This window comes from Hypanus sabinus, chromosome 1 (genome assembly GCF_030144855.1).
Source record: "Hypanus sabinus isolate sHypSab1 chromosome 1, sHypSab1.hap1, whole genome shotgun sequence".
Taxonomy (NCBI): Eukaryota; Metazoa; Chordata; class Chondrichthyes; order Myliobatiformes; family Dasyatidae; genus Hypanus; species Hypanus sabinus.
In genome coordinates, this window is record NC_082706.1 from 43358000 (window position 1) to 43370347 (window position 12348).

A 12348-nucleotide genomic window follows, 5' to 3' on the forward strand; every position below is an offset into this window, starting at 1 on the left:
GAGCGAAGCTCCCTCCACACTGTCCCATCACACTCTCCCGGGGTCAGACACAGAGCGAAGCTCCCTCCACACTGTCCCATCACACTCTCCCGGGGTCAGACACAGAGTGAAGCTTCCTCCACACCGTCCCATCACACACTCCTGGGGTCAGACACAGAGTGAAGCTTCCTCCACACCGTCCCATCACACACTCCTGGGGTCAGACACAGAGTGAAGCTTCCCTCCACACAGTCCCATCACACTCTCCCGGGGTCAGACACAGAGTGAAGCTTCCTCCACACCGTCCCATCACACACTCCCGGGCTCAGAGTGAAGTTCCTTCTACACCAGGGATTCTGAACCTGGGGTCCACGGACTCATCATTTAATGGTAAGGGTCCATGGCATAAAAAAGGTTGGGAACCCCTGCTCTGCACCATCTATCACAGAGACAGAGATGAGTGTCTGAGACCCACTGCAGCTTCCCAATTGTATCCCACTGCAACACCACATTCCCCACCCCCTAACGCATCCAGGAAGCCTATTCCCTCTCTGCCCTGACCCTCAATGGGTGAGTGACTATGATTCAAAGATCATCACAGGCTTCTTGTTGATGGCTGGGAAAGGGGGTGGGAGCAGTTTTTCAGTCATTTGCACTGGGGGGGGTTGGAAATCAATGGACAGTTGGAATGAAGAGGTTCAGGTTGGCCCAATCTCTGGTGTCCTCCAATCTCCGGACTTCTTATGTAGAAGGGGAGGCCATCCTCAACTTCCCTCCCCGTGGACCCTTGGCACAGAGGTTTGGTTTGTCTTGGGGAGCCTCTGACCCTCAGCGGGACAGGCATTCCTCGGAGGTGCGTTCGTTAGATGCCCCACCACTCAAGAGAGGGTTAAATTGCCGATTATTCTTCTTTTTCACTGGGGGAAGGAAGTTGTGGTGGCGGATTTCCCTTGCCTCGTCAGCAAAAGCTCCGCTCCAGGCCCCTGAAGCTCCATCGCTGGTGGTGACGGGAGAGGGAGGCCCGTGGCGGGAGGTCCCGGGCTGGTCCGATGCCATACCGCCGAGCCACGGCCACAGCTCGTTCAGGCAGGCCGGGATAGAGGGTGGGGGGCCGGTGGAGGGGGTGGGGGTGGCGGGGGCAGGCCAGGAGGCGCTGCCTTCCCTCAGGCCACCCCGCCGCCAGCAGCAGGTCGGGGTGGTGGTAGGGGGGAAGGGGCAAGAGGTGACGGTGATGCGGGGGACGGCGGTGATGGTGGTGACTGCGCTGGCGGCGAGGGCGCTGGGTGGGTGGAGGAGGGGGTGGGGGGAGAGTAGGGGGTGGGGGAGGGGGTGGGGGAGGGGGAGGTGGAGGGGGAGGTGGAGGGGGAGGAGGAGGTGGTGGTGGTATGACCCCAATAGGGCAGCGGACAGATGGGACCCTCCCTCGAGTTTGCTGCTGTGGGTGGTCGGTGGGGGTGGGTCGGGGAGCGAAAGCAAAGGGGGGTGGAGGTGGGCAGGGTCCCTCGCCCCTCCCAGTACCCTCCTGCCTGGTGGGTGAGCGGGAGCGGCGGGGAGGGGGAGAGCCGTGCAACTGAGGAAGCAGAGAGGGGTGTCCTGGTAGCAAGAGGTGTTTGGAGGAGGGTGGGGGAGGGGGGAGGGGTCCACGAGAGAGGGAGCCAGCACGGGCAAAGGGTGAGGGGCGGGTAGGCCCTTCCCGGGGGTCTCGGGTAAGGGAGGGGTGGGCACTGCGGCGAAAGCGGCATGGGGGGCGGGGAGGGAGTACCAGATCGGGAGGCCGAGGAGGGGCTGAATCAGGAAGCTGAGGAGGTGCTGAATCCGGGGGCCGTGTGGGGGCTGAATCCGGAGGTCGTATGGGGGCCGAATCTGGGGGCCGTGTGGGGGCCGAATCCGGGGGCCGCGTGGGAGCTGAATCCGGGTGCCATGTGGGGGCCGAATCCGGGTGCCGAGTGGGGGCTGAATCTGGGTGCCGAGCGGGGGCCGAATCCGGGTGCCGAGCGGGGGCCGAATCCGGGTGCCGAGTGGGGGCTGAATCCGGGTGCCGAGTGGGGGCTGAATCCGGGTGCCGAGCGGGGGCCGAATCCGGGTGCCGAGTGGGGGCTGAATCCGGGTGCCGAGCGGGGGCCGAATCCGGGTGCCGAGTGGGGGCTGAATCCGGGTGCCGAGCGGGGGCCGAATCTGGGTGCCGAGTGGGGGCTGAATCCGGGTGCCGAGCGGGGGCCGAATCTGGGTGCCGAGTGGGGGCTGAATCCTGGTGCCGCGTGAAAGCTGAATCCGGGTGCCGCGTGAAAGCTGAATCCGGGTGCCGCGTGAAAGCTGAATCCGGGTGCCGCGTGAAAGCTGAATCCGGGTGCCGCGTGAAAGCTGAATCCGGGTGCCGAGTGAAAGCTGAATCCGGGTGCCGAGTGAAAGCTGAATCCGGGTGCCAGGCGAAGGCCGAATTCGGATGCCGAGTGAAGGTTGAATCCGGGGGCCATGTGGGGGCCGAATCAGAGTGCCGATTGGGGGCTGAATCCGGGTGCCAAGTGGGGGCTGAATCCGGGTGCCAAGTGGGGGCCAAATCCAGGAGCCAAGGAGGCCCTAGGACCTGCAAAATGAACAGAGGTAAAGGGAAATGTGAGATGGAGGCAGAGAGAGTGAGAGAGGAGGAAGGAGCTCTGAGGAGGGAACGCAATTGTGGGGGTAGGGAGCACTGTGGGAGGGAATGTGAAGGGGCACTGTGGGAGGGGCAGGGAGGAGGGAGCGCTGGGGGCGGTGGTGATGAGGGAGCACCATGGTAAGGGCGGTGAGGAGGGAGCGCTGTGGGAGGGAGGGGTGGTGAGGAGGGAGTGCTGTGAAAGGGACGGTGAGGAGGGAGCGCTGTGGGAGGGAGGGGTGGTGAGGAGGGAGTGCTGTGAACTGGACAGTGAGGAGGGAGCGCAGTGGGAGGGAGGGGTGTTGAGGAGGGAGCACTGTGAATGGGACGGTGAGGAGGGAGCGCTGTGGGAGGGAGGGGTGGTGAGGAGGGAGCACTGTGAACGGGACAGTGAGGAGGGAGCACAGTGGGAGGAGGATCCAGCGCCTCCTCGCACTTACCTGATCCAGCGTCTCCTCACTCTGGTAGCCAAGCCCATGTTCTGGGTGAATCCGGGAGAACAAGGGGTGGTCCTGGCCCTGCCAGGTAGCGAGTACATATCTGTGGTGGTCCGACCCTCTCCAGGCTGGGTCTGCTTCCATCGGTGCAGTCCGGAGCAGTCGGGGAGGCTCGGGAGACTGGCGCCCTGACTCGTGTCTGTGCCGGAACACATGGTGCGCCTGATGAGTCAGAGCTAATGCAATATCCCGGGCAGGGCCCTTTGTGGGTGGGGGAGGAGGGGGCAGGGGAGGTGGTGGTGGGGGCAGGGGAGGTGGGAAATGTGGGGCGACAGGGGGTGTTGGGGAGGGGGATTTCCGGTGAGTGATCAAGAGCCAACCTGTGAAGAAAAGCTGAAGATGAGGGCAAGTTGCAGACCTCACGCTCCACCCTGTCTCTGTGACTCCTTCCAGTCAACACTCCAGTCTCTGTTAACCCCTCTGGTCCCTACACCCTTGCATGTCTCTGCAACCACCCCCCTCCCGATCTCTTACATCCCTCTCCATCTCTGTGACCCATAATCCAGTCTCTACAAACCTCACTGCCTCTGTGACCTCTTCCAGGCCCTACACTCCTCACCATCTCTGTGACCTCTTCCAGGCCCTACACTCCTCACCATCTCTGTGACCTCTTCCAGGCCCTACACTCCTCACCATCTCTGTGACCTCTTCCAGGCCCTACACTCCTCACCATCTCTGTGACCTTTTCCAGGCCCTACACTCCTCACCATCTCTTTGACCTCTTCCAGGCCCTACACTCCTCACCATCTCTTTGACCTCTTCCAGGCCCTACACTCCTCACCATCTCTTTGACCTCTTCCAGGCCCTACACTCCTCACCATCTCTGTGACCTTTTCCAGGCCCTACACTCCTCACCATCTCTTTGACCTTTTCCAGGCCCTACACTCCTCACCATCTCTTTGACCTTTTCCAGGCCCTACACTCCTCACCATCTCTTTGACCTCTTCCAGGCCCTACACTCCTCCCATCTCTGTGACCTTTTCCAGGCCCTACACTCCTCACCATCTCTGTGACCTTTTCCAGGCCCTACACTCCTCACCATCTCTTTGACCTTTTCCAGGCCCTACACTCCTCACCATCTCTTTGACCTTTTCCAGGCCCTACACTCCTCACCATCACTTTGACCTCTTCCAGGCCCTACACTCCTCACCATCTCTTTGACCTTTTCCAGTGCTTACACCCAACCTCAACTCTGTGACGCACTCCATCCCTTACACCCCTCCCCAACTCTGTGAACCCTCTGTTCCTTACACCCTTCCCTCTGCAATCCCTTCCAATCACTACACCCCTCCCAGTCTCTGTGTCACCTTCCTGTCCCTACACCCTTCCCTGTCCCTGGAACTCCCTCTGGTCCCTATAACCTGCTCTGTCTCTGCTACTCAATAGACAATAGACAATAGGTGCAGAAGTAGACCATTCGGCCCCTCGAGTCTGCACCACCATTCTGAGATCATGGCTGATCATTCACTATCAATACCCAGTCCCTGCCTTGTCCCCATATCCCTTGATTCCCCTATCCATCAGATATCTATCCAGCTCCTTCTTGAAAGCATCCAGAGAATTGGCCTCCACCGTCTTTCGAGGCAGTGCATTCCACACCTCCACAACTCTCTGGGAGAAGAAGCTCTTCCTCAACCCTGTAGAAGCTCTTCCTCAACTCCTTCCAGTCCCTCCACCCCTCCCCGTCTCTGTGACCCCTTGCAGTTCCTGCATCACTCTCTGTCCCTATCTTAGCCCCACCCGCCCCACCCTCCTCACACAGGAGTGAGTTCTGCTGTGAGGTCATTGTGGAGCTGCTGACTTCCAGCCGTACCCTGACTCTGAGCGTTGACCTCTGCCTGCGGGCTGCCAGCTGAGGAACGTAGGGATGGCCGCTCTCCGTCTGGGCCATGTTGTCTGGACCTGGCCTCATCGGGCCCTCGCCGCATACGCCGGGGTTGGAGCTGGGCGTAGAGGGGCTCGGTGAAGCCGGGGTTCTGCAGCTGGACTAGCTGATCAACCGAAACCAGGCGGTCCGATGGCCCATCTGCGCTGGAAGAATGGCGGAGGCTGTGGTGTCGGGGCAGGGCTGATGAGAAAAGGGGAGAGGGGGTTTGTTGGAGAGGGGTTGGAGAATGGTGAGGAGAAGAGGGGTGGAGAAGGGGTGGTAATGAGGACAGGGGGAGAGAGGAGAGGGGGAGAGGGGTGGAGGGGAGAGGGGTGGAGGGGAGAGGGGTGGAGGGAAGAGGGGCGAAGAGGGGAGAGGGCAAAGAGGGGAGAGGACGAAGAGGGGAGAGGGCGAAGAGGGGAGAGGGTGAAGAGGGGAGGGGCAAAAGGGGGAAAAGAAAGGGCAAAGAGGGTGGAAGGGGTGGAAGAAGGGGTGGAAGAGGGGGAAGGGGAGGGGAAGTGAAGGAAGAAGGGCAGAGGGGAAAGTGAGGGTGGAAAACAAGATGAGGGAAATTGAGAGAGAGGGAGTGAAAGAGGGGAAGCAGGTGGGGTGGAACATGGAAGAGGGGTAGATGGATTATAAGGGAAAGGGAGAGAGAAGAAAAAGCTGCGACAACTAACATTCCTGTAGCATACTGCCCTCTCCTCACCGCCCCTCCCACAGTGTGGCACCCCCTCCTCTGACCCTCCTACAACATTCGCTCCTCACCCCTTCACAGTGCTCCCTCCTCACCACCCCAACCACCCCGTCCCGCAGAGTACTGGCACACTCCTACTCTAAGGAGGATTGGACACCACCCTGAAAGAAAGGGTCACACCCTACCTGTGACTCCCGTCTGCGAGGACAGAGACTCTTCACTCTTCACTGAGCGAAGTGTTCGGTACTCACCACTGGATCCTGAGAGAGAGGGTGCAGAGAAAGGTTCAGCTGTTTTACAGTGCCTAGGGGGGGTTCCACTCTCTGTCTGATCCTGGGAGCGTGTGATGGGACGGTGTGGAAAGTGCTTCACCCTGTCTCTGACTCTGCGAGTGTGTGATGGGACAGTGCAGAGGGAGCCTCACTCTGTGTCTGACCCCGGGAGTGTGTGATGGGACGGTGTGGAGGGAGTTTCACTCTGTGTCTGACCCTGGGAGTGTGTGATGGGACGGTGTGGAGGGAGCTTCACTCTGTGTCTGACCCTGGGAGTGTGTGATGGGACGGTGTGGAGGGAGTTTCACTCTGTGTCTGACCCTGGGAGTGTGTGATGGGACGGTGTGGAGGGAGTTTCACTCTGTGTCTGACCCTGGGAGTGTGTGATGGGACGGTGTGGAGGGAGCTTCATTCTGTGTCTGACCCCGGGAGTGTGTGATGGGACAGTGTGGAGGGAGCCTCACTCTGTGTTTGACCCCAGGAGTGTGTGATGGGATGATGTAAAGGTAGTTTCACTTTGTACCTGACCCTAGGAGTCTGTGATCGGATGCTGTGAAGGGAGCCTTACTCTGTGTCTGATCCCCAGCTGTATGTGATGGAACAGTGCATTGGGAGCTTCACTTTGTGTTTGATCCCGGGAATGGGTGATGGGACAGTTGATGTGAATGTTTCAACAGAACAGCACTATGGCTAGACAACATCTGAAATATTATGGATGTGGAGGCTTTGGAGAGGGTGCAAAAGAGGTTCATCAAGCTGCTGTCTGGATTAGAAGGCATGAGACACAAGGAGAGGTTGGACAAACTATGGGGTGGAAGAGGCTTAGATAGAATAGACAGCCGGTATCTTTTTTCCCGAAGTCTAATACCAGAGTGCATGTATTTAAGGTGAGAGCAGGTGTTCAAAGGAGATGTGTGAAGCGAGTTTTTTTTGATCTGGAGTGTGGTGGCTGCCTGGAGTGTGCTGCCAGGGGTAGGGTTGGAGCCAGTACAACAGAGGGGTTTATGAATGCGCAGGAGCATAGCGCAAGTAGAAGGGATTAGGTGTCATGATCTGAATTAGTTTGGCACAACATTGTGGGTCCTATTCCGGAACAAGACTGTTCTGTGTTCCATGAATGTGAGAACAAAATGAGATTAGTGTAAGCGGGATTGCCTCTTTCTCAGATTCCCACCCCGTGTGCCTACAAGTGTCTGAGGTCACCGTTATATGATGAAGTGAGGGCACAGAGAACTTGGATCCAGTACCCCGGCCCCTGTTGGCTGCCCGGAACAGCAGGCCCACTTCTGGATGGGAATCCCGCTCTGTCGTACTCGAGGACTTTCCCAGGGTGAAGAAGCTCTTCCAGCTCCCTGTTCCAGCCTTGCGGCCCTTCCCCGCATTCCTGTTCCTGCCAAGAGATTGGGAGAGGTTGCAGGGAGTTCAGAGACATGGCCTGTCAAAGTTGCCCAGCACAAGGTAGTCTGTATTTCTGCAGGACACAAGATTGCAACAAGGTTGTAGTCTCAACCAGCTCCGTCACGTGCAAAACCCTCCTCACCATCGAGGGCAGCTTCATGAGATGGCGCCTCAAGAAAGCGGCATCCATCATTAAGGACCCTCACCACCCAGGACATACATTCTTCTCATTAGCACCATCAGGGAGGAGGTACAAGTGCCTGAATACCCACACTCAACATTTCCGGAACAGCTTCTTCCCCTCTGCCATCGTTTTTCTGAATGGGCCATGAACCCAGGAACATTAGCTTGTCATTGTGCACTACTCCTTTGTTTTAGTAATTTCATACCTTTGCACTGGACTGCTGGCACAAAAGAACAAATTTCCCATCATATACACTTAGTGGCCACCTTTTTATTCATGCAAATATCTAATCAGCCAATCATATAGCAGAAACTTGATGCATAAAAGCCTGCAGACATGGTCAAGAGATTCAGTTGTTGTTCAGACCAAACATCAGAATAAAGGATAAATAAATATGTATGTATGTATGCATGTAATATAATATATACGTATGTGTGTGTGCGCGCGCATGTTTGTTTGGGTGTGTGTGTGTTTGAGCGTGAGTGTGTATCTATATATATTATTTGTTTTTGCATGATTTTAATTCATTCAATATACATATACTGTAACTGGTTTATTAACTTATTTGTTTTTTATTTATTTGTTTATTTACTACTTCTTGTTCTAGATGATGTATTGCATTGAACTGCTGCTGTTAAGTTAACAAATTTCACTACACATGCCTGTGATAAATAAACCTGATTTTGATTCTGATCCTGAAATGCGACCTAACCTAAGTGGCTTTGACCATGGAATGATTGTTGGTGCCAGATGGTTTGAGTATCTCAGAAAATGCTAAGCTGCTAAAAGTTTTCACACACGACAGTCTCCGCGTGGGAAACAGAGAAACATCCGGTGAGCAGCAGTTGGCTGGGTGAAAGCACATCGTTAATGAGAGAGGTCAGAGGAGGTTGGCCAGGAAGGTGACAGTAACTCAAATAACCACGTGTTACAACAGTGGCGTGCAGAAGAGCATCTCTTTAAGCACGACACATCGAACCTTGTAGTGGATTAAGTATAGGCTGTACCTAATAAAGTGGCCACTGAGTGCAAGTCAGTGATAACATGATTCTGATTCTGGATTAAGAAGGGAAAAGGATCAGTAAACTGGATGCTTGAGGGCTGAAAATTATTAATTAGTTATTAACAGAAGGGAAGTTATTGAATCAAAAGGGCAGGCAGGTAGGCAGAGTGGGTGTGGTGGCTCTGTTGGTAATAAAATCCTCAGAAAGAGGTGACATAGGGATTGGAGGATGCAGAGTCCTTGTGAGTAGAGTTGAGAAACTGTGAGGGTAAAAGACCCTGATAGGAGTTAGATACAGGCCTCCAAAAAGTAGACAGGATGTGGGGTACAATTACAACGGGAGAGAGATGCAGCATTTAAAAAGGGGCAATGTTACGTTAATCATGGGGAATTTCAATATGCAGGTAGATTAGGGAAATCAAGTTGGTGCTGGATGCCAAGAGAAGGAACTTGCAGAATGCCAATGAGATGGCATTTTAGGGCAGCTTGTGGTTGAGTCTACTAGGTAAAAGGCAATTCTGCATTGGGTGCTATGTAATGAAGCAGATTTGATTAGGGAGCTTAAGGTAAAGGAACCCTTAGAAGCTAGCGACCATAATATGATAGAATTCACCCTGCAGTTTGAGAGGGAGAAGATAAAATCAGATGTATCAGTACTCCAATCGAGCAAAGGGAACTACATGAAAGAGGAACTGGCCAAAGATGTTTGGCAGGGGACACCATCAGGAATGATAGCAGAACAGCAATGGCTGGTGTTTCTGGGGAAAAATCGGAAGGCACAGGAAAAATACATCCCAAAGATGAAAAAGTATTCTACAGGGAGGATGAGGTGATCATAGCCGACAAGGAAAGTCAAAGACAGTATAAAAGCAAAAGAGAGGGCACAAAATACAGCAAAAAACATTGGGAAGCTTTTAAAAAACAACAGAAGGTAACTAAAAAGCAATAAGGAAATAAAATATGAACTATTTTACATCCATCTGTACTGTGGAAGACACCAGCAATATGCCAGAAATTTGAGAGTGTCTGAGGGCAGAGGTGAGAGTAGTTGCTATTACTTAGGAGAAGGTGCTTGGGAAGTTAAAGAGCCTGAAGGTAGACAAGTTACCTGGAGCAGATGGACTACACAAGAGGTAGCTTAAGAGATTGCAGATTTAGGGGCATTGGTCGTGATCTTTGAAGAATCACATGGTTCAGAACGAATGGAAAAACTGTAATGTCACTCCACTCTTTAAGAGGAGGGAGGGAAATGATGAGAAATTACAGGCTCGTTAGCCTGACCAGTGGTTGGCAAGTCCGTTATAAAGGATGAGGGTTTGGGCACATGATAAAGTAGACTGAAGTGAACATGGTTTCCTTAAGGGGAAATCTTGCCTGACAGTTCTATCGAAATTCTTTGAGGAAATAACATGGATGATATTGTTTACTTAGATTTCAGAAAGTTTTTGACACGAGGGTGCTTAACAAGATAAGAGCCCACGGTGCTGTTATTGTTGTTGTTCCTTTCCATGCCGTGTGGCACATTGGACAGCAACCTTGCCGTTTCTTTAGCATTTTCTTGTTCGTTTTTATGAGGCTGAGTTGCTAGCTTGACGCTCAACCCAGCACAGATGGAAAGCGTGCAAGGAGTTGGCCAGATTCAAACCCTGGCCCACTTGTCTCAAAGTTTGGTGCGAATGCCACTACATAACCAGCCGGCATACAAGAACCTATGGTATTACGGGAAAGATACTAGCATGGACAGAAGACTGGCTGACTGGCAGGAGGCAAAGTGGCTGCCAGTAACTTGTAGTTTTCTGTAGGGGTCAGCGTGGGGATTGCTTCATTTCACATTACACGTTAATGGTTTGAAAAACGGAATTGATGGCAAAGTTGAGGATGATACAAAGGTAGGTGGAAGGCAGGAAGTGTTGAGGAAACAAGGAGTCTGCAGAAGAATTTGGTCAGATTAACACAAGCGGCAAAGGAGATGGAGTAATATGTGCAGTCATGCACTTTGGCAAAAGAAATAAAGGCATAGATTATTTTCTAAATGGGCATAAATTTCAGAAATTGGAGGTGCAAAGTGACTTGGGTGTGCTTGTGCAGGACTCCCTAATGGTTAACTTGCAGGTTGAGTTGTTTGTAAAGAAGGCAAATGCAATGCTGGCATTCATTTCAAGAGGACAAGAAGAAAAAGTCAAGGATGTAATGTTGAGACTTTATAAGACCACACAGAGTATTCTGAACTGTATCGGATCCCCATATATAAATGTTTTCTGGACATTGGAGAGGTCCAGAAAACATTTATAAGAATAATCGAGGAAATGAAAGGGTTAATGCATGAAGAGCATTTGATGGATCTGTCTCACTAGAGTTTAGAAGAATGAGGGGATATCTCATTGAAATGTACTAAATATTGAAAGGCCTAGATAGAATGGACATGGAGAGGATGTTTCTATTTGTCGGAAAGTCGAGGACCAGTGGGCACTGCCTCAGAATAGAAGGAAGAACAAAGATGAGGAAGAAGTTCTTTAGCCACAGACGGTGGTGAAGGGCGAGTCATTTGGTATATTTGGTATATTTAATGGAGGTGTCAAAGGTTAGGGGAGACGATGTCAGACCCTCCATCCGGTTCAGACACTGGCCTGGACAAACACCATCTGACCCATTACCACAAGAAGGTGCTGGCATTTCCAGATGACGGAGAGCCGGTCTCGGCACGTACCAGATCTCTGCAGTGCTCACCTCTGTACTGGAGGTCGGTCAGAACAGGGACACCTGTTGACACTGCCGGGTCTGGTCCGGTGCACAAGCCCCCAGTCCTGAGCGTCTTGCAGGGGCAGCAGGCGGGAGCTGCAGCTTGTCCTCGACTGGGCCTTGCCTCGACTTCTGTTAGCGCTGCCTGCAACACAGACACACACGGGTGGACGTATGGGAATAGAAAATTCCAGAGAAATATCAGAGTGAAACATCCCAGAGAGAAAATCAAGGCTGCTCAGATGGTCAGAGATACAGACATTGAGAGTGTGTTCTGCTTCCCAAGTGAGAGTTCATGTGGCGTGCGTGTGCATGAGTGCATGAGGGTCAAGACGACTGACTCCCCTCTACACGATCATCAAGAAGGGGAGAACAGCAGCAAGTGCAAAGCGCTGCTGGAGCAAAGAGGTCAGAGCTCAAGAGCAACAGATCACAGCAGGAGCCGGGCTAGCAGAAGCTGATGAGGGTCAGATAGGATCGGGGCCATTACCTGGAAAGGATTCATCCACAATCCTTGGATCCTGAAACCCCATCCATATCAGCATCATTCACAGGTCTGAAACAGAGAGAAACTCTGCAGGACAGGGTGATGCTCCCTCCACACCGTCCCATCACACACTCCCGGGGTCAGACACAGAGTGAAACTCCCTCCACACCGTCTCATCACACACTCCCGGGGTCAGACACAGAGTGAAGCTCCCTCCACCGTCCCATCCCACACTCCCGGGGTCAGACACAGAGTGAAGCTCCCTCCACACCGTCTCATCACACACTCCCGGGGTCAGACACAGAGTGAAGCTCCCTCCACCGTCCCATCACACACTCCTGGGGTCAGACACAGAGTGAAGCTCCCTCCACACCGTCTCATCACACACTCCCGGGGTCAGACACAGAGTGAAGCTCCCTCCACCGTCCCATCCCACACTCCCGGGGTCAGACACAGAGTGAAGCTCCCTCCACCGTCCCATCACACACTCCTGGGCTTAGACACAGAGTGAATCTCCCTCCACACTGTCCCATCACACACTCCCGGGGTCAGACACAGAGTGAGGCTCCCTCCACACTGTCCCATCACACACT

The 12348-nt window shown here is 53.6% G+C and overlaps 1 protein-coding gene across 1 annotated transcript in view; it reads right to left on the minus strand.

The window, feature by feature from the left end:
* Positions 1-937: 937 nt before the first annotated feature.
* Positions 938-12348, minus strand: part of LOC132398847 (rho GTPase-activating protein 33-like) — an 86967-nt gene continuing 75556 nt past the window's right edge. The window contains exons 18-24 of the mRNA XM_059978712.1: positions 11257-11413; positions 7192-7334; positions 5858-5932; positions 4922-5176; positions 3052-3428; positions 1742-2563; positions 938-1258 (exon numbers count right to left, since the gene is read on the minus strand). Of these exons, the coding sequence (XP_059834695.1) occupies positions 938-1258; positions 1742-2563; positions 3052-3428; positions 4922-5176; positions 5858-5932; positions 7192-7334; positions 11257-11413 (2150 nt within the window). The remainder of the gene's footprint in view (positions 1259-1741; positions 2564-3051; positions 3429-4921; positions 5177-5857; positions 5933-7191; positions 7335-11256; positions 11414-12348) is intronic.